The sequence below is a fragment of the Coenobita brevimanus genome, chromosome 71, assembly GCF_032717465.1.
Source record: "Coenobita brevimanus isolate Jiangsu-jjx chromosome 71, ASM3271746v2, whole genome shotgun sequence".
NCBI classification, from domain to species: domain Eukaryota; kingdom Metazoa; phylum Arthropoda; class Malacostraca; order Decapoda; family Coenobitidae; genus Coenobita; species Coenobita brevimanus.
In genome coordinates, this window is record NC_137024.1 from 29,751,721 (window position 1) to 29,779,288 (window position 27,568).

The 27,568-nt window shown below is 44.4% G+C and overlaps 1 protein-coding gene across 1 annotated transcript in view; it reads right to left on the reverse strand.

The window, feature by feature from the left end:
- Dolk (Dolichol kinase) overlaps positions 1-27,568 on the reverse strand; it is a 47,067-nt gene that overhangs the window by 13,849 nt on the left and 5,650 nt on the right. The window contains exons 2-5 of the mRNA XM_080277816.1: positions 24,629-24,752; positions 24,272-24,320; positions 24,035-24,172; positions 7,563-7,786 (exon numbers count right to left, since the gene is read on the reverse strand). Coding sequence (XP_080133942.1) covers positions 7,563-7,786; positions 24,035-24,172; positions 24,272-24,320; positions 24,629-24,752 — 535 coding nt within the window. The remainder of the gene's footprint in view (positions 1-7,562; positions 7,787-24,034; positions 24,173-24,271; positions 24,321-24,628; positions 24,753-27,568) is intronic.

The following is a 27,568-nucleotide window of genomic DNA, read 5'->3' on the forward strand; positions in this document are numbered from 1 at the left end:
AACTGTGTTCGAGCAGTGCCGTGAGTAGTGTAGTGATTCTAATTGTGTGTGCAGTGCGATATTGTGTGATCATGTCTGGTAAGGGTGCTGCACATGGTGGGGCTAGTGGGGGTGCTAGTGGAGGCACTAGTCGTGGTGGTAGGCGTCTTGCTAGTGGTGGTGCTGGTGATGTTCCCGCAAAGTGTGTCCGTAAGACTGTGTCACTAGAGGTGAAATTGGAAATCCTTAAGGGGCACGACAAAGGCAAAGGTGCGTGTTCTATCACCTCGGCTCTCCACCATCATCAAGAAGAAGGCAATTAGGGCTGCTGCTAGGGATGTTGCAACCTTATCCACCTCCTGTATCACCTGCCAGCGAGAGCCTGCGATGGAGGAGTTGGAGAGGATGCTGCAGACGTGGGTGGAAGATCAGAACCGGCGCAAGGCACCCATGAACCAGGCTATTATTTGCAATAAGGCTCTCTCGCTCTGGGACGAGCTCGAGGTAAGGTGTGAGCTTGATGAAAGTGAGACCTTTAAGGCTAGCCATGAGTGGTTTGACCACTTTAAGAGGCGGGCAAATCTCCACCACGAGAAGATGTACAGTGAGGCGGTGAGTGCAGATACAGTGGCAGCAGCAGCGTTTCCTGATGAGCTGAAACGCATCATCATGGAGGGAGGCTATAGTGTGAAGCAAGTCTTGAATTTTGACGAGACTGGGCTCTTTTGGAAGAGAATGTCCTCCAAGACATATCTTGCAACGGAGGAAATGTCTATGCAAGGATTCAAGCCCTTGAAGGACCGGCTGGCACTGCTGCTGGGGGGCAACGCCGAGGGCGACCTCAAGTTAAAGCCGCACCTAGTCTACCACTCCAAGAACCCCAGAGCTCTGGTGGGGTATGTTAAGGAAAACCTTCGGGTTATCTGGATGTCAAACAAGAAGGCTTGGTTGACTTCAGATATCTGTTCGTCAAATTTTCACTCGTACCTCTCTGGTGTGCTGAAGAGATATGCGTCTCGTGAAAATCTGGCGAACAGTTTTCTCCTGGTGGTGGATAACACACCTAGCCACCCACCCGCAATGAAGGAATGGGCCAGCAATATTGAGGTGGTGTTTCTACCCCCCAACACCACATCTTTGTTGCAGCCAATGGACCAAGGGGTGATCACTGCCTTTAAGGCCTACTACCTCCTCCGCATGATGAAGCAGTTGGTACGAGCCTGCGACAGTGACGACAGAACAACTGTACAGCAGTTCTGGAGAGGGTACAACATACGCCACGCCCTGGAGAATATACTGTAACTGCAGCATGGGATGAGGTGAGCCAGGCGACGATGAACGGTGTGTGGCAGAAGCTGTGGCCAGAATGTGTTCACTCCTTCACCGGCTTCCCCAAGGGTGTGCAACCTCCGCCTGTCAAGCATGTGCGACAGGACATTGTCAAATTGTCGCACGAGGCGGGCTTCAGGGAGGTCGACGAGGATGATGTGGAGGAGGTTCTTGGGAGCCACAGAGAGGAGCTCAGCAACAAGGAGCTCCTCAATATGGAGATTGAGTGGGTGCACCAGGAGGCAGAGAAGGAAGAAGAGGTTGTGCCTGAGGCCCAAGCTCTCAACATCAAGATCCTGAAGGAGATGCAAACAAAGCTGGATGAGCTTACAGACCTTATGAAAACACATGACCCCCTCCCAGGACAATGCAGGGACACAGCTAATTGGCTTGAGGAGAGTATGAAAGTGTACAGGATGATGCTGGAGGAGAAGAAGAGGGTGGCCAGGCAGATAACGATCACATCATTCTATAAGCAGGGCCCCACCAGGCCAGCAAGTCGCACAGGATCTCCCCACCCCTCGATGAGCAGAGCATCTCCCCAACCTTCAACTAGCAGAGAAACGCCGAGGGACACTTCCCGCCGAGGACATGCTCGGCCCGTTGTGCTGGACCTAACCTCCAGCCGATTGCCATCTCCCATGTTACCTGTGTCTCCACTAAGGCACTCTGCCACTCCATTACTGCCTTCCTCGTCCCATCCTCCATCTCCCACACCACTTCGGCCACTGTCTTTGTCTCCCTTGCCACGACGAGAGCCACCGCAACTGACTTCATCGCTACCTCATCATTCATTGCAGCAGTCTCCCTCGCCACCCCACCAGACATCGCAGCTGTCTCCTACACCACCTCCTCTATCATCGCATCGCACTCCATCGTCACCCCCAGAGCCATTGCATTGCACCTCATCGCCACTGCCTGAGCCAGTACATCACACCCCATCGCTTCCACCTGAGTCATTGCATCGCACTCCATCGCCAACCCCCTCTGACCCTCCCCTAGAGATAGGATTTGAGAGCTTTGAGGAGGAGGACTGAGTGTTGGGGAGCACCACATGTCCCCTAGCCTCAGGGAGGATAGCAAGGATGATGACCAGGACTGGACATGGACTTACAAAAAGTAGATGATGAGAGGTATTTGATATTCTCTAACCTATTCGTTACGATTTTCAGGTTTTATTTGTTGCTTTCAGTGAGTTATTTACAGGTGTTAGGCTTGGGTTAGGCCATTTAGATTTAGATTGCCTTTTAAACCTGTTTTCGGGCTCATCTTGGTGGGCTTTGGATGTGGTTTGGGGGGAAAAATGAGGCTGGTAAATGGTCCACATTGAAATACATGTTAAAAGTACCCCGATATACGATACCCCGCCTAAGGATGGGGTTTTACCTAACCAATTAGATCGTTAAACCGGTGTATGCCTTTACTTCACTTCCTCAACTTCCATACCATCATCATCTTTCAACCTTTGTGTGTCTACCAGATTTAGCTATCTCATATATATACATTCAATGAACCCTTCATATCTTTCAAAGAAAAGACTTATCTACTCCTCATCTTCCACAAACTTCTACATTTCTTTATCAATTTACACTGGTCCTAAATAAAACAACCCTAGTATGTACTGTACTCGTATTCAGTAGGGACAACTGGTATTTGCATCAACAAGGTGATGTGTGAAGGCCTGTGGCACAATGAGGACTGCTGGACCAAAAGGAATGAACTATCATGTTATGCTCACAGTCGGAAAATATAACTGCGAATCACCAAGTTAAATTTCCACTGTTATCAGTCATAACTCTTCATACCCATTCCATTACTGCCTGCCTTGTACCTATATGTTAATCTTGATACAGGCACATCCTGATGTGCTTTAGTAGGTGGTGGCAACCATCATCCACTCACCTGATGTAATGCTACCTACTTCTTCCTTCCCCTTTCTCATTCTATCTCGGTGTCTGCTTTCCACTCTTCCTATTTCTCCATTTCCTTCCCATCACTTTTCATGTTCTATTTCAACCTCAGGTGGCTCTATACAAAGTGACAAGCCCAATGGTCTCCCGTAACCCAAGAAACCATTTACAAAGCTGGGTAGTAACCACATAAGCAAATTACAGGTGCAGTGGAATCTACTATGGTGTCTCTTGCCTGGATGGAAAGATGCAAATGTGGCATCCATCCAGGAGCCAAATCTCCACATTATTCCCCATGCCTCGCTGTTGTGAGGCACTGTCTGCCACGAGCAGATGCTGGTTCACTGCACAGGATGGCCCTGATGGGGCAGTTGCTTGCCTGTGGTTGATGGGTCTACTTGGCCAGGCAGACTGGGGTTGATCAACAACAACACCTCTTGGAAAGATGCAAATGTGGCATCCATCCAGGAGCCAAATCTCCACATTATTCCCCATGCCTCGCTGTTGTGAGGCACTGTCTGCCACGAGCAGATGCTGGTTCACTGCACAGGATGGCCCTGATGGGGCAGTTGCTTGCCTGTGGTTGATGGGTCTACTTGGCCAGGCAGACTGGGGTTGATCAACAACAACACCTCTTGGAAACATAGTCATACTGGAGTTCTTTCACTTTAACCTGGCCAGCCAAGATTTTAGTCATTTTGTAATTTATTTCATGTAGCTCAGTGACAGAAAAAAAGACATTGCTATGGCTCCACACCCTTTCCAAGGCACCTCTTTGTGACTAGCATCATATTTTACTGTGCGGTGTTTGTGATAAATGAGTGCACAAGAGATGTAGTAGTATCAGAGGTAGACTGCGAGATAATGCTGATTTTATGTGTATGGCATGTCGGGGAGAGCAGGTGGATATTGTCAGGCATGAAAGGATTGAACTTGCTGGTGAACCTCTTGAGTGTGTGGAAGAGTTTTGCTATTTAGTAGACATGTTGTGTGCTGGAGGTGGTAAATTCACGAACCCAAATCACACGAAACATAAGGGCTCATTGTAAGTTCATCTTCGTTGTTTTTTATTCTTACTCTTTGAGTTTACTTTTCATCTTATCCCTTTCTTCCTCCAACTTCTTATTTTCTCATTTAAGCTGTTCTATTTCATTTGTGGATGAATCACTACTGACTTTTAATTTTGATATTTTTCTCACTTGCTCTGCACTACATGACCAGATGGTCTCCACCTTGCTTTTCAATTCCTTAATCTCTTTCTCTTGTTGTACTGTTCATTCCTGCAACTCTCTAATTACTGACCATACCTCTTTTGACTCCTGAGCATTGCTAGCTATTTTCCCTACACCTTTTGCTCTTATTTGATTCAGTTTAATACTCCCTCCACTCCGGTCTTCATTGGAGAATACCGCAAATTCACCTGCACTGGATGTAAACAATGGACTCTTCCGCCATTATACAGCTGTACGAAAAATTTAAACTTGTACTGTGTCTTGTGCTCCTATTTGACCGAATCCTCTCTCTTTTTTTCACTAGTATCAGATAGGACCACCACTCATGCATTCAGTTCACATAATCACAATAGGCTGGCCTCCTTTTTTTGCTGCTGTTTTAGCATTATTTCCCCACAATCATCTCGGAGCTGCTCCTCTGTCAGAAACCTGTGTGTGTGTGTGCATCCATGTATGTGTAAATGAACTTGCAATTATGATATATAGGAGCAAAACTATAGGTGCAGTTGTAATAGGTCATGCTGGGAGAACCATGTGGAAGAATACATGAAAATTGTGTAATAGGACTGGAATGTGGAGATTAGTATGTAAGAAGTGCATGACAAAGATAACTGGAGACTCTTCCACCATGCAGCCACCTCCTGGAGGTAATTCACAGAGGAAATGATGCATTACAGCAAAAAATCCTCTGCAGAAAGAAATTAGGCTACATCTTTATCACCCTCTTGTTTATCTTCAGATTCTTTATGATGTAAATTATTTCAGTGCTATACTGTACATAAGCAGGTACTTGACTGATTACCATAGTTTAAAGAAACTACTTAAAGAAAAAAACCCAAAAGAGTAAGGGGGTAACATGGGGTAATTTTGCCACAATGCCAGTCATTCCCATTCAATGGCCTATAGCTCCCAAACTACTGCATAGATTCAGCTTCTGTTAGGCTTAGGTTTTAGAAGAATGCCAACCTAACAAGGTCATGTGAAGTTCTGAGCCACTGTGCAAAAAAAAAAATTACATTGGGGAAATGAAAATATTTATTGTGAATTTGCAGCATTTATTGCATCAATAAGAACTGGGAAAAAAAAATCATTATATTTACCCATCACTTACATGTTTCAGGTTAAAAGTGGTTCAGAACTGTTTGCATTGTTCCCCCCCCTACACACACACACACACACAGATAAACAGCACCCTGCTATGCACTGGTGCCATGGGAATCCTCCTGACCAACCTACCAACCATGAAACAATCAGCGAAACAACTTTGAATGCCATCGACGTAAAGTTCGCCCAATACATGGCATAGGCCCTACCGTACAGTAGCCTGGGCTACCTAAGCCTAGTTATAATCAGTTGTGTATGATATGTAGTGTGGTATTATAACATTAATAATAATAAATATTCTAACAATTATAACAACAACAGCGAAATTACCCTGTTGGGAGGGGTCGCGGTGACACTAAAAAAAAAAAATCTGTGGCGTGGGCCAAAAATTTTTTCTGGACAAAAACAATTATAGGTATCTTTAGCAGAAGGGCTGAATGTATAAATAAAGCAATAAAAATGTCAATATTCCATATGTGGCAGTTTGTATTTAGCAAAAACTACCATTCACAGCAAAAATTATCCCGTTTTACCCTACTGCAGCAAATAGATTCAGATTTAGTGATTGTTTTTAGTGCTGCATGGCACATCCATAATGAGTTCACAATTAAATATCAGGGTCATAAACCCGTTTCCTCCCCTCAACTAAAATTTCAGGTTGTGCAATGCCTCCCTTGCCCACCTGCTTCTGGCACCCTTGGTCATTTTATTAAAAAGATTTATACCGTACATTCCCACAGGGCTAAAAAAAAAAAAAAAGACAGGATAATATAGTACCAACAACTGAATACAGTATGCAGTAATTCCTCATTTAAGATTCTTTCACTTAATATGTTTTTCACTATACAGATTTTGTGATACTTAATACAGGAGCAATTACAGTACCACATAAAACACATTTATTCACTATCAGGCTGTCAATATATACAATAATGGGTCTGAGATGATACAACTCAAATTAGCACAGTTCTCAACATATTACTATTTCTTTATCTTGGTTATGATCTTTAACATACAGTATAAACTGATCCATCTAGTCACACCAAAAAAATTATACTGACAATTATTTGCAGCCCTGAATGTGACTTTTTTTTTTTTTTTTTTTTTTTTTTTACATGAGAATATACTGTAATCTTTCCTCCTGGAACACAATCCACACATAACATGATTTTCACTTAACACAGTAGTTTTCTGGAAAACATCTACAACATTAAGTGAGGAATTACTGTATAATACATCATCGGAGTGAATTGGTTAATTCAATAACCCTTTCAGTACTGTACATGAGGTCTCTCCTTACCATCCATCCAACCATCATCCAATCCATTTTTTTGCCCTATCAGGAGCACAACAGCCTGCGATTATGCTACTCAGTCTTTACAATAAAGGTGAGGGTGACCAGCCTCACTTTCTCTTCTGTGGCATTATGTGAGCAATAAACTCCAATCATTCCTAGATATAAACCCTTATGGGTTCAATCTGGCTGGAGTGCCTGAATGCACTAAACCAATATGTATTATCTGATTAGCAACATGGTTACTACCAAGTGTAGGAAATATTCCTGTTTTACAGGAAACCATGTGGATCATCACTCAGTGTACAGTCACCCAAAGGGTGCCTCTTACACTGAATAAAATCACCTAGTGGTACCAAGAACAAAATGTAAGAAAGATATCTTTATACCAAAGAGTTAATGAAGATTTTCCTACCACCTCCATACAAGAGATCTCCGCTACATTGAATAAAACTGTCAGGTGGTGCTAGGCACATAATCAACCCATTTAAATAGTGTACAATAGGGGACAAAAGTTTACCTTATATTTCATATCTTCTACCTCTCACTTCATTCTGGTAGATAACACTACTAAGCTGAGTCTTGTTATACTGTATTTCTCTTCCCACAGATGATTCTCTCTGATATGATGCATCAGGGAGGAAAGTGAGAGAAATGCCCTAAGTATGGAGTAACACAGTGGATGAGTATGCCAACTTTTGTCCCGGACTATACCTGAATAAATGCACTAATCTGCTGCGAGTGTGAGAGTCTCCCAGGATGTACGATGACTGCCCCGAGACTGTAAATGGAGTAGGTGAAGGTGAGTGCTGCTGTCTGCCCAGCCAGTGCACCCTCACCCAGACTAAAGCTCCCAGGGAAGGACTGGAAGAGCCAGTGGGTGGTCCGGTATAGCACACAAGCACTCATGGTGCTAAGAGCTACAGCTACTACCGGATCTGAAGTTAAGAAGGCATGGATATTACTTGTCTTGTACAGTACTGTTCTATACATTCAAATTAACTTTAAAAACTGAATATTTATTACATGAAACATACTAGTTAAGACCTCACATGAACAGAAGCTGCATACTGTCTCAATCTACCTATGGCCAGATGCTTTCATCCTAAAAAGGGTGGCTGCACACTGACCATCTACAGATGCATAAATCCATATTAATACTATGATGATATTACTGACTAACATACTGTTTAGGGAACTCAAGGCTCTGAAACTTAAAGCTAAGACTGATAAACAAGACATGGCAGTTGTAATATGCATGAGAAATTGCTCTACTCCTGAGGGAAATTTACAGGTATTAATTTTTGGTGGAGGCCAGCTGTAAATCTTGGGAAATAGAAAGAATTACTTTATACACACAATAAAACTTTAATGTTTCATAAAGTTAGTGTGTTGCAGAAATTGTTTTATATAATTATACTGTATTTAAGTATATAATTTCACTTCATTTGTGAAGGCTCCAACATGCCTGCATGTGTCGGCCTTGGTCATCTAAAGGCAGTTCTCTGTGCTGCCCGATCTCTGACAGCCTCCCTGTTCTGTCCTTTATTCCTAAGGTTACACACTATAACTTCATCCAAGGTCTTCTTTGGTCTGCCTCTTGCATCCTATCCTCAACCTTCACACCTCTCACCTTCCACACCCCCTCAACATGTCTGAGCCACCTAAATCTACCCCTCCTCCTCACAACACTGATACATTCAAGTCCAGTCCTTCGTCTAAACTCTTCAATCACAGACCTAACCCCCACAAGGCCTCTCATTCAAGGATGCATTACAAATTCACCTAATCATTATCATTTCTGTATGTTTGCACCTACAAATATCCACTTCCCTTACTACCTAGGTATCACTACCATACAGCAATACACTCCTAACACATGCTGCATACAAGGACCCTGTAGTAAGGAGGGAGAGCCCTCTCAGTCAGGAGAGACAACAGTTTGCTGAACTTCCTTCAAACACACCTCATCCTAGCCACAGAGCTAGCTCCAGCCCTACTTCCAGCAAATAACATGTCCCCAAAATAGCAAAATCCACACACTCGAGACTCTCCTGCATTATCAATCCCTTTCATATCTCTCAATCTCTACATGCTCTCTCCGACAAACCGCACACACAAAATCAGCAACATTTCACAACTTAACTATAGTAAAACATCTCTTATGCAAATGCTGTACAAGACTGAGTTATTTCCCACACTCTTGTGGCAAACTGCACATGGCCACACTCCCTCTGCTTTGACAGTAATGCTACCATCCCTAGATATCATCACTTTTGTTTTATTGGGTTTTTCTCTCAAACCTTTGTACCACATTCTATCTCTTTACTTCCAAAATATTTCCTTCACCATCTCCCATGAAAGTCCATTTCTGAAGTCATGTGACAGATCATCAAGCACTGCAATAAACAATGAGAGGATCAAGACTCACTCCTGATGCATACCAAAATTCACAGAAAACTCATCAATCAAATCTCCATTCACTCTCATTTGGGTGCCAGAACCCTCATTCACTGTCATAACCACTTTAACCAGCCACTCCTTGATCCCAAACTTTCTCACTGCCCACTTCACCATCTTCCTAGGAACTCTCAAGGGCCTCCTCCAAATCAACTAAAACAGAATACTGTACAGCTCCCTTTTCTTTCCTATGTATTTTTCCTGAAGCTGCTGGACACTGAAAATTTCATCAGCGGTCCCTTTGACTAACATAAAACCAAACTGCATCTCATCAGTATTCACTCTTTCCCTTATCATACCTCACAGAACTCTCCATTACCATCATTACCTGGTCCAAAAGTTTTGTTTCTATAATTTCCTCTCTCCTAGCTATCACTCTTCCTCTTATACACATTTACAGCCACAGTCTTCTGCCAGTCATCTGGAATATTGCACTCATATACTGTATAATTATCAAACCAGTAACCAAACCCACTCCTACATCTCCTGTGGCCATCAACATTTCAGCAGCCAACCCAGACACACCCGCCACCTTCCCTAAGTACATCCCGCCAAGTGCTCTGCTTGTAGTAGCGATGCCAATCACAGGCCAAGGACCAAACACAGGCTTCGCTGACTCAGAGCTTCCTTGTACCATTCAAACCCCTCAATCAGCAACTGGATATAATGCTGTCTCCAAGTATCATTAATATCTTCACCATCCACCTCTATCTTTCCTTCATCATTCTTCATGCACTGCTCACGTATCATATCCCAGTTTTCTCTCTTCATCTGTCTTGCCACCTTAAATACCACATTCTTCCTTTCAGCAACATTAAGACTATTCGGTAAGTCTCTCGGACTCCGATTTTGCCCTGTATATCTCCTTTCTGGCCCTATGCTTGGCAGTCAGGTATTCCTCTCTGATATTACCCCTTTTCCATTCTTGTAAGAGTCTTCATTTCTCCTTAACTGTGCCTCCTACACCTTCATCCCACCACAACATTACCTTATGTCTTGGTGGATCCATTGTCCATCCACAAACTGAATCACTGGCTCTTAAGAAACTGTTCTTGAGAGCTCTGTACTACCCATCAACATTTCTGTCTACAGCTCCCTATTCAGCCACCACTTTATTTATCTCGTTATAGAAGGCATCCCTTACTGCTTGGTTTTTCAACTTCCATATTTTCTTTCTGGGTGCATAAGTCTCTTTCACTACTGGATCGATTAATACCAATTCATATATCAGTAATTTGTGTTGCTGCACACACTCTTTGCTCCTTATAACTTTAACATCCTTCACTAACTGCCTATCAGTCCTCCTGACCAGGAAATAGTCAATCTAGCTACTAACGCTTCCAGACTCATACAGAGTCAGCCTACTCTCTCTTTTCCTGAAAAGTGTGTTACATGCAATCATGTTCATTGACCTCCCCTCCCTAATTCAAGTATTCTTTCCCCTTCTGCACTCATCATACCAAATGCGTATCACCTGTGCATCCCTTCATATCCTTGAGCTGTTGCACCCAAAAAAACATTTAAATCACCACCCAAAACTATAATCTCATCATCCCCCATACTGCCAAACACACATATCAAATCATCCCAACATCTGTCTTTTTCTTCATCATCCAAACCAACCTGTGGAGCATATGCTGATAGTACCGTAACGGGAGCTTTTCATACAACATTTTCAATACTTTAATCCTTTCATTGGTGGTAGGTGGGTGGCTCACCATCCACTTACTCAAAGCAGTGCTGCTCTCAGGCAGCTGCCCTTTCCTCTCATCCTTCCTTCCTCTTCTGTCTCTCTTTCCTTCATTCTTGCCTCTTCCTTCTGTCTACAGGTGACTCTACATTTAGTGACAAGCCAAATGGTTTCCTGTACACCAGGAAACCATTTACTATGCTGGGTGGTAACCATATAACCAAATTATGGTGCCTGGTGGTTTAGTGGGTAATTAACGCACTCCAATCGGATTGGGCCAGTGTAGGTTTATATCCATGAGGTGATTGGGGTTAACTGCTCATGTAATGCCACTCAGGGATGAGCAAGGCTGGTCACTCTCATCTTCAATGTCAGCACCAACTTGCCTAGCCCAGGGCTCCTAAGCTCCTCATGGGGCAACACAGAATTGGATGATGGATGGATGGATAATCTTTTCATTCACTCTCAATATATTCAAAACACAATCCACCCACTTCTCTGAGACATGCACATCCACACCACCGGACCTGTCCACACCTCTCTTCCAAAATAACTTATACCTATGTTCCTTCCGAACAATAATCCTTGTTGACTCAACTCCATACCAAACTTCCTGTAAGCAGCAGACATCAACCTGCCTCCTGCTTATGGACTCCCCACTTTCCCCTTTCTACCCTTCAAGTTACCCACATTCCACGATGCCACTTCGAACTCCTATGGTGATTTGGTTTCCTCAGGCTTGCTTTTAACAGCACAGGGTACTGATTTGGTCATGTCAGTATCAAGGGAGGAGACAGACCACAGACCCCCCTCTGCATAGCCCCAGGTCCAGACAGGGGATCAGGAACCCATAGGCCACCAACCATGGCCTTGTTGCAGCTACCTCTGGGCTCCCTGCCAGGAGAGCTACAGTGACACCCTCCAAGTGAACCTTGGCATCGTTACTGCCCCACCATTACAGCATACATTCACTCACACAAAACTTGTGAACGCAGCCTGAAAAGTGACACTCTTCAGATGCCTCATGTAATACGCACCACCATTACCTCAAGCCCGTTTGTCTAGCTGGGCGTAAACCAATCGTAGTCAAGCGTGGCAATTACTAAATCAATCATATCCAAACACAGCATTTACTACAAGCTAATCATTGCACTTCCCTCCCATGCCATGCATGAAGGACGTACGCACTTGATGCCCTGGCACCCAGCTCAGTGCACTGTCTCCTCTCCATTGTTAGCTTATGATTATGGTGTGGTTTAAGAGAGGATTTTCTTTTTTCCCATGTGCTTCCTCCGCCCAGTGTTACCATGGTCAATCGTAACCCTCCTAAGCCTACAACTTCTTAGAGGAAGGGGAAGAAGAAGGAGCCAATATCAATTTACACCCAAAAGTTTGATGTAATATGGAGAATTGACAGTGGTGAGACGAAGGGTGAAGTTGCCCACCGCTATGGACACAATGAGGTGACATGTGGAGATGTATGGTATGTAGGAGAACTACTGAGCCTTGAGAACATGCTGTGAAACCTATGCCCAGAGTCAGACACCTAAAAAAAAAAAAAAAAAAAAAAAAAAAAAAAAGACAACACTGCAATTCCACCTATATTATAACAAACTCATGATCTCAAGTCAAGTAATTTTGGTACATATTCAACACATATAGTTAACTGTTGAACTCTGACTGCAAGAAGTGACTGGAAAAAAACAAAATATTGTATACATATTTCGGAGTATTTAACACTTAGCTGGCAGCAACAGTCACTGAGAAGCACCTAAAAAAAAAAAAAAAAAAAAAAATCGTCCTTATAAAGATGCCCCTAACCACAGGATTGGAAAATAAATATAGTTACACCGCATTATGTAAGGTTTTAACATAATCTATTTATAGACTCTTCCACATGTAAAGTCTTAACATAATCTATACATAGACTCTACCACAATGTGGAACAGTTGCTATTTCTTATCAACATTTCAAAAAGGGTGTTGCAAGCATCTGGCTGGCGGAGCGGTATGAGTGGGTTGTAGGCTTCTTTACTATGCCTTGTAAAATGACCAAACCTAAAAAGGTATACATCTCCTCAACATTAGTTTCCCTCCACATCAGATCTCTACTCTTTCTCATCAATTTCCCCTTCCTTCTCTTTTCTTTACAGACCTTGGCAGCATATTTGTATGTTTCTCTCACTATATGTTCAATTATATCCTTGTCTACAAAAGACATAAAAATCTCCAGTGGATCCTGAGGATTTTGCAAAACTACTTTGACCCCTGTACCTCCAGTAAATGGCAATTGTGCTCTACTAAATGGAGAATGATCAACAACCCAACTGGAGCACTGTCATCACTGCCATCAACTTCTGCACTTGAGAGATTATCATCTGGTTCCTCTGCAGTCTCAAGTTGTGATTCATCACCACTATCATCATCATCATTACCTGATGTAGAATCACTACTATCCTCAACGAAACCATCATCCAAATCCTATCTATCTATCTATTTATTGCCAGACACCTCAATCCTGTAAGGAGTGGCCACAAACATATTGCCTCCATATCACCCTGTCCAATGCCACTTCACTGCCTTGCTCCTAGCTCACAACCCCCTCTCTCATATACCTCTCCACTCCATCCTTCCATCTCATTCTTGACCTCCCCCTACCTCTCCCCCCGCTCCACCTCATTTGCATACACTCTCCTCATTAGTCTCTCGCTCTCCATCCTCTCCACATGGCCAAACCACCTCAGTGTATTTCTGCTAATGCTTTCTATCACATCCACATCCACACCACAGTGCTCCTTCACTTCCTCGTTTGTCAGTCTGTCTCTCCATATGCCTCCACATGCTCCTCTCAAATAACTTATTTCCACAGCTTTCACTCTTGACTTCTGTCCCTCCAGCAAGATCCAAGCTTTACTTCCATATGTTACAGTTGGTATCACAATACTGTCATGTAGTAACTTTTTCACTTCCATGCTCACTTCCCTGTTTCTTATCACTGCTTTCAAGGAAACACCAACCTTTCTTCCTTGTTGTACCCTTTCAAGCACTTCATCCTCTAAACTTCCATCCTTACTCATCACACTACCCAAGCACTTAAACAAACTCACATTTTCCATTTCCTCCTCATCCAACCTCACTGTGCATTCAGTGACTTCACCTCTTTCGAAGACCATAACTTTACTCTTTCCTACATTCACATTTAGATTCCGTTTCTTACATACTCTCCCAAACTCATCCACCAAGCATTGGTGATTATTTATATTACTTATATTAGTGCCAGGGATCTTATAATGATGTATTAAGCCCATTAACCCCCCCTCCAAAAAAAAAAAAAAAAAAATCCAAAATCAGTTCACAAGCTCACAGATGCTCTGCTCTCTCAGTAACCTCGAAGATTTCAGGGGAAGAGTGGCACCAGCCTAACTCATTTCAACCATCTTTCTGGCTTTGGCGATTACTCTTATAAGTGCCAGGGATCTTATATTGATGTATTAAGCCCATTTAGCCAGAAAAAAATACCCAAAACCGGTTCACAAGCTCACAGCCAATATGCTCTCTCAGTAACCTTGAAGATTTCAGAGGTACAATGGCATCAACCAGACTCGATTCAACAACTACCATATTTCCTTGTGTATAGGGCAACTCTTGAACCTCACAAAAAATGCCCCAAATTGGGGGTCGTCCTAATCACCAGGTATAGTATCCTAACCTCTACATCCTGTAGTTATGGGATCCTTAGGCATGATAGGGAACATCGCCAAACACTCACCATGACCCTTGTTTCCCTGAATATAGTACATATACAGTAATACCTCGATATGATACCCCTAAATGTGATACCCCGGCCTAATGATGGGGATAGAAATACCACCATACACCACCTAACGATGGCCAAACCCCAGTTTAACAATGGATTTTGATTTTTTTAACCACATAATGATATCTTAGACTAAAATTGTGTGTTTAGGTTGATTTATAAACTGTTTTTAGACTTCAAATAATGTATTTTAGTCATAGGTGGGGTGAACATTATCATTTTGGGGTACAATTTACTAAGTTTGATTTTTTCCAGACATATTTGATGATTTTCAGATTTTATTTGCTGATTTTAATGAGTTATTTACAGGTGTTAGGCTTATGTTAGCTTCCTTGACAGCTGTTAGGCCATTTAAATTGGCTTTAAACTTTTGTTTGGGCTCATTTGGGTGGGCATTGGGCTTGGTTCGGGGAAAAACCCAAGGCTGGTAAACACTCAACATTACTTAATATGTTAAAAGTACCCTGACATACGATACCTCACCTAACGATGGGGTTTTACCTAACTAATTACATCGTTAAACCAGGGTATACCTGTACTGTCAAAAACTGTTGAAATTACTAACATCATTATCAAACAGAACTTGTTCTCTATATAGCAAATTGATAAAATGCAGTAATCTCTCTACTATCTGATGTAATAGAGCCAAAGGCATGTCCAGAAAGTGGTCCCATCCGGAAAGTGGGCCCCAGCCTCCTGGACTTATGGATCCTAACCTAGCCTGACCCAAAAAAAACACCTATACAACTCCCTACTGGACATGCACAGCACCTATTTAAGACCCAATTCACACCAATAAGGGATATAAAAGACTGAAATAAATGCAAAAGAACCAGAGAATGAGGTTTTAGAGGTGAGTATATACAATATTAAACATTCTGGGTACTTACAACAAGTTCCTGGCTCCTGGACTGGTACTTATGGACCCTAACCTAGCCTAACTCACGAAAACACCTCCCTACTGCACATGCATAGCAAATAAGACCCTATTCACACCAATAAGGGACATAAAAGAGTGAAATGAGGTTTTAGAGGTAAGTATGGAAAATACAGTACAATATGAAACATTCTGGGTACTGTACTTAAGAGTCCCTGGCCATCTCGATGAATAACCCGCCTCCTCTCAGACTCTGACAGTAAAAAGGAGCACCTGCAGTACACTGTACATGAAGTCTTGCACTTAACTTAGTCATTTGCACTCAGAATTCCATTCTCTTAACACTGCACACTCTAGTCTTACTTGTGCTCCATTGTACCTTAATGAAATAAGTGTTGCACTCTGCACTTAAGTCTTTGCACTCATAAATCCATTTTCTTAACACTACACACTCTAGTCTAATTTGCGCTCCAATGAACGTCAATAATATCACTGTTGCACTCTGCACTTAAAATCTTTGCACTCAGAATTCTAATTTCTTAACACTATGCACTGTTTTTTTCACTGCACAACACTGTAAATTCCCGTGTGATCTAGTGGCGAATTCTTGCTGTTTATTCACTGTCAGAGTCTGAGAGTAGCTGATGCAGGTGGCCTAGGGGTGCGTCACTGGGACGTGGTGATGGACTACCCACTGCAGACGACTCTGAAGAGAGGCACAAACTCACGTCCAGCAGCGACTCCGCTGTGCCTGATGTGCTGGGCTGTGGCTCGGAGGATGAGGGCCTGTCTTGGGCAGGCAATGGTGTGGAGCCAGGGCTGGGCACAGCGGGGGTCACGGGTCTGAAAAAGCTGTCAATGGTTGATTGAAGCATGGAACGACGATTTTGGTGATTAATGATGCGCTGCCTGAAAGCGCGCACTTCCTCCACAAGTCCCAAGGGCCCCATCTCCCTGTCGCAGTCCAAGTGTTACAGGTAGTCGAGAACGAACTCTACGTGTTCCCGGAGTGCGTTCAGCTTGGGGATGGCTGGAGTAATGTCACGCTGAGAGGAGTCCGCATCACTGTCGTTGTCCTTGTCGGAATCTTCAAGCTGGGTATTGACACCTGCAACTGAAGATGCGATCTCGATATCAGACATCATCTGATACCCAGGATTGCCCTTGTCGTCATCCAACCACTCACGCACTTCGTCCACATCAACATCGTCGCCATGCACACAAAGATGAGCATGGAAGTCATCCATGTCAAACCTAGGAAATCGTGCTCCACATCCGTTCTGAGAAGCAGACGAGACCAACCATTTTCTAGAGTCTTGACAGGGACTTCCTTCCATGCACTGGCCCGATTATAGATTGCAGATTTGATGTTTTAGCGGCGAAGGTTTTCCAAAGTCCATTGGCCTCGCGTGTTCCGTCCCTCCCTGCGCTCGTCCTCGTCCTCGAGAAAAACCATCACCTCGTCCAGGAACTTCCTTCAGTACAGCCTCTTCGCTGCCACAATCACTCCTGGGTCCATTGGTTGGATGAGAGCAGTCGTATTAGGTGGCAGAAACATGCACCTAATGCGGTCATTCTCAGCCACCAAGTCCTTGTCGCACGGGTGGGCAGGTGCATTATCAAAGAGAAGGAGGGCCTTTACCTGGTCGCGTGGGATTTCCAGTTTCTCCGTCTGGTAATGTATGACCTCCTTCATGAAATGGCAGTGGAACCAGTCTCTGAATATCTGGGCAGTGAACCATGCCTTCAAAGAATGGTACCAAACGACAGGAAGGATATCCATCACCCCACAAGGACACCAAGGCTGCTTTGCATGGCCAACAATAACGGGCTTGAGCCGGTGCATGCCGTTAGCATTGGCACAACACAAAGCAGATATCCGTTGCTTGGAGAGCTTGCAGCCAGGTACACGCTTCTCTGTCTCCTCGGCTAGAGTGTTTGTTGGCAATGAGTGATAGAATAAACCAGTTTCATCAGCGCTGTAGACTTGACTGAGAGTGAGGCCCTCCCTGTCGATCAAGCCCTTCATCCTGTGCCGAAACTCCTCTACTCCATCCTCGCTGGCGTCCAAACCTTCACCGTGAGACTTACGGTTGGTAAGGCCATGTCATAACTTGAAAGCAAAGAGCCAACCCTCGGATGCCTTGAAGTCTAGGACGTCGTGAAGCCTTGCAAACTTCTCAGCAGCAGCCTTCAGTTCCGTGCCATGCAGCACGTTGTTGTCGATACCAAATCGACGTGGAGCAGTTGACCAGCATACCGGGGAGTAAACATCATCTTCCTCTCCGCGTTGCGTTTGTTCTTTGACGAGAAGTCAGCCGTGTACTACATGAGTTTGTTGCGGGATCTCCTGATATCAAACAATGTAGATCGGGCCAGGTTGAATTCACGGAGGATGCGTGAGGTTGACAATTCCGCGTCCACCTTGTCCAATATCTCCCTTTTCTTCTCCAGAGTCAAAACCACTCTCTTCCTCTTCTCAGGCGGCGGGACCATCATCACAAACACTAACAAGAGGCAGAGGAGCAGCTGGAGAGCCTGCAGCAAGTAGGGCACCACCACAAAAGCGAGAACGTGGGTGGCCATGATGACGAGCGTGCACTCACAACAAGAGACGGGCGGTAAGTGGGGAGGATGCAGGGGAGCTCTAGTGGACGGCGGCGAAACTAAGCACCAAAACACAGCTGGTCTGCGCCGCACACACCGAGTTCAAATTACGGGGGAAAAAAAAAAGTAGGGTTTTTTTCGAATTTTTTGCGATTATGGGGGATATTGAATCCTGGGACCAAAATGTCCGGTAAGTGGGGTGTCTGGAAAGTGGGCGTCCGGATAGTACGGGGATTACTGTATATCTCCATGGATACGGCCATGAGGGCATACGAAAGATGAGTAAACTGTTGAACCCACGCCATTAACACCATCGTGTGTCTCAGCAGCGACTGGCTGGGTTGTTTACAAATTACAGTATCACCAGGCACAAGGTTGCCAGATCTGAAACAGAGTTCATTACCAAGTGATAAACAACAGTGACATTGCTGTTATTCCTGGTGGATTAACTTCAGTCCTACAACCACTTGATCTATCTACCTATCTATTGCCAGACGCCATAATCCCGTAAGGGGCGGCCTTTGACTTCGAGTTATTTGTGTTACAGGGAAGGGCACTAACCCTCCACCAACCCACTTGCTGACACGTAGGAAGGATGTATGGTTTGGTTATATGGTTACCACCCAGCGTTGTAAATGGTTTCTTGGCTTACAGAAAACCATTTGGCTTGTCACTCAATGTAAAGCCACCTGGAAAGGAAAGAAAAGCAATAAGAAGTGACAGGAAAGATGGGAGAAATGGGAAGAGAGGAGGGCAGGCACAGAAAAAGAATGATTAAGGTTAAGAAAGAAGTAGGCAGCACTGCATCAAGTGAGTGGATGATGGTCGCCACCACCTACCACCAACCACTATAAGTCTGTCTGAATAAACCATTCAAAGACTGCATCCTTGAGCAATGGAACGAGTGGATGATCAGTGGTAAAAAGTCATGTACAAGTGTTGGGAATATGCATGCTTCTAAATGTGATGTATGATTTTATCATCTGGGTATGGAATGATATTTCTGGGGAAACAGTCATCAACTCTTTCAAAAAATGTGGAATATCCAATTCAGTGGATGGAATACAAGATGACATTTTGTGGGCGAATGAGGAAGAGGAAGTCGATGCTGAACCTACACCTTTAAATTCAGAGTTTGATCCTTACGACAAAGAACTGCAAACTTTAACCCAGGATGAAGTTGATGAACTGATGATGTCAGATGTGGATGATACTGATTTTGAAGGTTTTTAATCACTGACAGTTGAAGTGACGATTTTAACAAAATGTAACTTTCTTTTAACTTATTGTACAAAATTCACAGTAAAATGATTTTAAGTTTTTAATGCAGTATGAATTTATACTAGAATATTAAATGTATAACCCATTTTGATAACTGAGGTGGCATACGCGGCCAAGATAGCCTGTAAAACCTAACCAAAAGCTGTGTTGCTTAGCACTGTGTTAACAGTTTCATTTCCCTGGTCAGTGGGAAGAGTGATAAAGGACTGGGGTTACTGGGGCAGCAATCTCCCAATGTCTAAAGAGTTGGGGTTCGTCTTATGCACAGAGCATACCTCTAAACCTGCATTTTGTATGGAAATACTGGGAGTAGTCTTATACACAGGTCGGACTTATACACTGGCAAAAACGGTATCTTGCTTTAGTGATTACTTTTATCAGTGCCAGGGATCTTATATTAATGTATTAAGCCCATTTAGCCAGAAAAAAGAAATCCAAAATCGGCCGGCATAGAGGGGTATCATTTTTTTTTTTTTTTTAAATCCAGCATGGTATGGATTAATTACCCACTAAACCACCAGGTGCCATAATTTGGTTACATGGTTACCACCGAGAGTAGCAAATGGTTTCCTGGTGTACAGGAAACCATTTGGCTTGTCACTCAATGTAGTCACCCATAGACAGAAGGAAGAGGAAAGAATGAAGGAAAGAAAGGCAGAACAGGGAGTGTAAAGACACCCGTAGGCAGACGGAAGAGGAAAGAAAGAAGGAAAGAAAGACAGATGAGGAAGGAAGAGAGGAAGGGGCAGACACCCAAAGCAGCACTACATTGAGAGTGGATGGTGAATGTCCCCACCTACCACTTAATGAATGTAGAAAATTTTAAGTATCTGGGAATGATAATATCATCTAACAGATCATTAAACAATGAAACTAAGGAGAGGATTAGACAAGTTTGGGGAGCTGTTGGAATGTTGAAATCTGTATTGAATAATACTATGTTTTTGATACATACTAAAGTTAAAATTTACATGTCCATGGTTACACCAATTTTAATTTATGGGCCTGAGTCATGGTACAGTACAGTTGCAAACAAATCAGAAAGTATTAGGATCAGAGAATAAAACACTAAGAAGGATTCCTGGAGTAAAGTGGCAGGACAGAGTTACAAATGAAAGAGTAAGGGATATTACAAAAGAGGAACCAGTTGAGGAATATGTGAGACTGTCTCGCTGGAAGTGGCTGGGCCACATACTGTATATAGAAAAGAAGGCAGTTTAATATAGGATGTGCCAGAGTGGACTGCTAGAGGAGGAAGAGGCAGAGGTAGGCCGAGGGAAACCTGGTTGAGGACAATGAAAAAAGAAGCAGGGGAGAAGTGTTGGTGGGACCTGGGAGAGATGGCAGGAGACAGATATTGGTGGAGAGAGTTCATTGAGGCCCTATGCATCAGATGAGGTGCCAAAGGAAATGATTGATTCTATCTATCTATCTATTGCCAGACGCCTCAATCCCGTTTGGGGTGGCCACAAACAAATTGCCTCCAAGTCGCCCTGTCCCCTGCCATTTCACTCCCCTGCTCCCAACTCACACCCCCTTCTCTCATATACCTCTCCACCCCATCTCTCCATCTCATCCTCGGCCTCCCCCTCCCTCTTTCCCCCTCCACCTCACTCACATACACTCTCTTCGTCAGTCTTTCACCCTCCATCCTCTCCACATGGCCAAACCACCTCAGTGTGTTCCTCATAACGCTTCCTATCACATCCACATCAACACCACAACGCTCCTTTATATCCTCATTCGTCAGCCTGTCTCTCTATGTGACTCCACAGGCTCCTCTTAAATAACTCATTTCCACGGCTCTCACTCTTGACTTGTGTCCTTCCAACAACGTCCAAGCTTCACTTCCGTACGTTAGAGTTGGTATCACAATACTGTCATGTAGTAACTTTTTCACTTCCATGCCCACTTCCCTGTTTCTTATCACTGCTTTCAAAGAACCAGCAACCTTTCTTCCCTGCTGTACCCTTTCAAGCACTTCACCCTCCAAACCTCCATCCTTACTCATCACACTACCCAAGTACTTAAACGTACTCACATTTTCCAATTCCTCACCATCCAACCTCGCTGTACATTCACTGACTTCACCTCTCTCAAAGACCATCACTTTACTCTTCCCTGCATTTACCTTTAGATTCCGTTTCTTACACACTCTCCCAAACTCATCCACCAAGCCTTGCAGCTCCCCTTCGTCTTCACTCAACAACACAGTATAATCTGCAAACAACAGTACAGGGAGTTTCCAAACACTATCCTCTCTCACCAGGGTCACTCCAACATCCACTACCCTACCTTGTACCTCTTTTATTACCCCATCCATGTACAGATTGAACAACCATGGAGACATGACACATCCCTGTTTCAACCCAACTTTCAAAGAGAAAAATTCACTTAGTTCACCATCCACACGCACTGCAGCCTTCGCACCATCGTACATACTCTTCACAGCATTCAACAACTTCCCATCTACTCCATATATTCTTAACACTTTCCACAATCCTAGTCTATCCACCCTGTCATATGCTTTCTCCAAATCCATGAAAGCCGCATACAACTTCTTTCCCTTCTCTAGAAACTTTTCCACTAAAGATCTGAGAATGAATATTTGATCTACACAACCTCTTCCCTTCCTAAAGCCTCCCTGTTCTTCTCCAACTAATTTCTCTGTTCTTTCTCTAACTCTGTCAATAAGTATCCTACCATACACTTTTCCTATTATACTAAGAAGACAAATGCCCCTATGATTACCACACACTTCTTTTTCCCCTTTCCCTTTGTACAAGGGAATAATTATACCTGACTTCCAATCCTCCGGGACTCTACCTTCCTCCCAGGCCAATCTGCACATCTTCCACATCCATTCTACTACTATCTCTCCCCCATGCTTCAGCATTTCACCACACACTCCATCAATTCCTGGGGCTTTCCCTGATTTAACTTTCTTCATTGCTTCCACAACTTCTATCTTACTGATTTCTTCCTGTCTTCTCACCTCCCTCCTTCTCCCAGCCATTCCCCAGCCACTTATACTCGCATTACTTCCATCCTCTACGTTCAACAATTCCTTAAAGCGTTCTCTCCATCTGCTCACTTTTTCTCCCTTCTCCACTAGTAATCTACCATTTTTATCTTTCACTCCCCTGCTAACTTCACTTCCACCCTGTCTTACTCTTTTCACCTCTCTCCAGAACATTTTCTTACAGTCCTTCCACTTTACACTCAAATTCCTTCCAAATTCCTCATCCACTCTCTTCTTACTCTCTCTTACTAATCTTTTCACCTCTCTCTTTCTTTCTACATATAACTCTCTCTTCCGCCTCTCAACCTCTTCCACGCCCCTATTTCTCATCCATTCATTGTATGCTTTCTTCTTTTGTGCCACAGCCTGTTTCACCTCTTCAGTCCACCACGCTGTTCCTTGCACCCCCCTCCGTCTTCTCTTCCTTCCACACACCACATCACATGCTGCACATATTTCTTCTGTAAATATTCTACACACACCTTCCACGTCCCCCATCTGCTCCAATTCATATTTGCCCAATCGTTCCTCCACTTCTCTCTTATACTCTGCCTTTTTCTCATCCTCTTGTAACCTTTCCACTCTCCTTGCAACTACTCCTTCCTCTCGTCTTTCCCTTCTTCTATTCCTCCATCTTACTTGAACTTTAATTCTGGCCACCACCAAATAGTGGTCAGAAAGTCCACTCCCCCAACCTCTATAAACTCTTGCATCCAATATACATCTTCGCATCCTTTCATCCACACACACATAATCAATCATTGCCTTCCTTTCATTCAGTTCACCACCCACCCTTCTCATCACTCGCCATGTATACCTGTGGATCATTTTATGCCTGAAGAGGGTATTGGCTATCACCAACCCCCTCCCAGCACAAATGACTGATTGATTTAATCCTGCATATTTTGTCTGTCTACCATCCAATCCTTTACTGCCCCATCAGGAGCACTGGGCACAAACCTTGATTACTTAGTCCAGATTTTTAGGGAAAGAGTACCCAGTTGCTCTTCCCTGAAAAGTACTGGCTATGTGAGCAATAAACCCTAACCACCCCTCACTTGTAATCACTGATGGACCACCTGGTGTGCCTAAATCCATTCGACAGCAGGCATTAATTTAGTTGTGGCATTACCATCCAGTATTATAAATGGTTTCCTGGGTTACAAGAAACCATTAGGCTTGTCACTCAAAGAAGTGTCATGTGAAGCTAGTACTACATCAACTGAGTGGATGGTGGCCTCATCTACCATATTATAAGGCACCTGAATATTCTCGAGTTATTACTGTATTTGTAGTTTTTAATATTAACACATGCTGCATAGTCTATATATCATAATGGATAATATCAATGGCAAACGGAAAGAAAAATGGAAAGGAATAGATTCTTGAATCTATACAGCCCAAGCAGAAAAAGCCCTTAGCTCTTAACTTACAAATGTCAGTAAGCAGAGCAATGGCTGCAGCAGTGATGACAGCAGGCATGTAAGGATGTGTGATAAGTCTGAGCAAGATTGGGGAGGAATGGATGGGTTTGCCATGCTCATTGTCCCCCACTTCTGTTGTTTTGATAGCTCCTCCTCCTGTTCCTCCTCTTGGCACCTGCGTATCTCTCTCTCCTACTGCTGCTCCCCCAGTGCCTCTTCCCACTCTTCCCTGTTGTTTATACTGACTGTTGTTCAGACAGATCTGTTTGTATAGGTGGATCCCAGACACGCCAACCTGAATATGAGAAATTAAGCAGTGCACCTAAATTCACCTGGTTAATAATAATATCGTAATAATACAAAATAAACAAATATTTTATGCCCATTCTTCTTATTTTCTTCCTGAGGTTAAGAACTACAAAGACTAGAAAATTCTCTACTCAAATTAAGTTCACCTGACTATAATATTATGGGCTGTAATGGCCCCTAGGTACCTGATGGGGCAATAAAAGATTTAGAATAACCGAACTGTCCCATCAATTCTGCATTTCCTTGAAGAACATAAATACAGTACAGTATTAAAAAAACAGACAGTGACACTACCTGTATGGCCAGGAGTGAGAGGAGGCGTGGTGTGGGTTGGCAGTGTGCGTAGGTGTGGTAGAGGCCAGGTGAGCAGGCCAGTGGGATGAGCACAACCAGCCACACACCCGCTGATGCACCGCTCCTGCCATGGACACATACACACATGCACACACCATGAGGGGGCATTAGTGTGCACATAAAGAAACATGAGGACAGAGGGTAGCACACACATATAAAGTTTCATTCATTCATTGCCAGACGCCATGTATCCCAGACGGGGTGGCCAAGGGCTTAGAGTTAATTGTTTTACAGGGAGGGGCACTAATCCTCCACCAACCCCACGACACGTAAGGAGAACATATAAAGTACAGTACAAAATATAACATATTTACTAGGCTATACATACAGAAACACACACAGCAGAAGTTGTGTGTGCTCAGACCATTCATAAATTTAATTAAATGTACAGGTATAATAAAATAATAACAGAAAACAGGTCACTGCCAAATTGACTCAATCATGTAAAAACGTTGGATCTGGTTAAAAAATATAGCGTATATACATATCCATATACCGGTGTATACAGTATATATATATATATTTATATATATATATATATACAGTAATCCCTCTAATATCCGGACGCCCAATAACCGAACATCCCCACTAACCGAACCTTATCGTCCTGGGATCAAACATTCCCAAATGGTCCGAAAATCCAAAAAAATTGGAAAAAAAAATCGATTTTTTGCCGTCCGTAATTTGAACTTGCCGCGCGCGCCGCGTGAGAGCATTGTTTTGGTTCGTCATTCCTCCGACGTCCGATAGAGCGCCGCTGCATCCTCCCCACATCCCGCCTGTCTCTCACCGCAACAAGGCCTACGCTCTTCGCCATGGCTGCCCACGTGCTCGCTTTTGTGGTGGTGCCGTACTTGCTGCAAGGCCTCCTGCTGCTCTCTGCCCTACTCTTAGTGTGTGTGATGATGGCCCCGCCTCCTGAGAAAAGGAAGAGAGTGGTGTTGACTCTGGAGAAGAAACGGGAGATATTGGAGAAGGTTGATGCGGGTTGGTCTTCCTCTCGCATTCTCCGCGAGTTCAACCTGGCCCGGTCGACTTTGTTTGATATCAAGCGTTCCCGAGACAAGCTCATGCAGTACACGGCTGACTTCTCGTCGAGAAGCAAATGCAACGTGGAGAGGAAGGTTATGTTTACCCCCAAGTATGCAGAGATCGACCGCTCCACGTTGATTTGGTATCGACAGCAACGTGCAGCTGGTGTGATGGTACGTGGAACGGAGCTGAAGGCTGCTGCTGAGAAGTTTGCAAGGCTTCACGACGCCCTAGACTTCAAGGCATCCGAGGGTTGGCTCTTCGCGTTCAAGTTGCAACATGGCCTTACTAACCGTAAAGCACATGGCGAAGCATTGGACACTAACGAGGATAGAGTGGACGAGTTTCGGCACAAGGTGAAAGGCTTGATCGACAGGGAGGGCCTCACTCTCGGTCAAGTCTATAACGCTGACGAAACTGGCCTATTCTATCGCTCGGTCCCAACGAATACTCTCGCCGATGAGACGGAGAAGTGTGTACCTGGCCGCAAGCTTTCTAAGGAACGGATATCTGCTTTGTGTTGTGCCAATGCTAACGGCATGCACCGGCTTAAGCCCGTTATTGTTGGCCGTGCAAAGCAGCCTCGGTGCCTTCGTGGGGTGATGGATGTCCTTCCTGTCGTATGGTACCATTCTTTGAAAGCATGGTTCACAGCTGTGATTTTCAAAGACTGGTTTCACCATCACTTCGTCAAGGAGGTCATACATTACCAGACGAAGACACTGGGAATTCCTCGCGACCAGGTAAAGGCTCTCCTTCTCCTCAACAATGCACCTGCCCACCCGTGCGACAAGGACTTGGTTGCTGAGAATGGCCGTATTAGGTGCATGTTTCTGCCACCTAATACGACTGCTCTCATTCAACCAATGGACCAAGGAGTGATCGTGGCAACAAAGCGCCTGTACCGTCGGAAGTTCCTGGACGAGGTGATGGTGGTTCTCGAGGACGAGGACGAGCGCAGGGAAGGACGTGACACTCGAGGCAAGCGGACTTTGGAAAACCTTCGCCGCTACAACATCAAGTCTGCGCTGTACAACTGGGCTAGTGCATGGAAGGAAGTCCCTGTGAAAACTCTTGAAAATGGTTGGTCTCGTCTGCTTCTCGGAACAGATGTGGAGTACGATTTCCTAGGGTTTGACGTGGATGACTTCCATGCATGGCTACGTACGCACGGCGACGATGTTGATGTGGACGATGTTCGTGAGTGGTTGGACGACGACGAGGGCGATCCTGGGTATCAGACGTTGTCTGATATCGAGATCGCGTCTTCGGTTGCTGGTGTCAGTCCCGAACTTGAAGATTCCGACGACAAAGGCGATGATGATGCAGACTCCGCCCAGCAGGACACTACTCCAGCCATCCCCAAGCTGAGCGCACTCCGGGAACATCTAGAGTTCGTCCTAGACTACCTGGAACACCCGGACTGCGACAGGGAGATGGGGCCCTTGGGACTCGTGGAGGAAGTGCGTGCTTTCCGGCAGCGCATCATCAATCGCCAGAATCGTCGGTCCTTGCGTCAGTCAACAATTGACAGTTTTTTCAGGCCCGTGACCCCCGCTGTGCCAAGCCCTGGTTCCACTCCGTTGCCTCCCCAAGACAGGCCCTCATGCTCCGAGCCACAGCCCAGCACATCAGCTACAGTGGAGTCACCGCTCGACGTGAGTTTGCGGCTGTCTTCAGAGTCTTCTGTAGTCGGTACGCCATCACCACTACCCACCGATGCACCCCTTGGACGCCTGCCAGTGATACTCTCGGGCTCTGACAGTGAATAAACAGCAAGAACTTCTCCACTAGACCACACGGGAATTTTGAGTGTTGTGCAGTGAAAAAAACGGTGTGTTGTGTTAA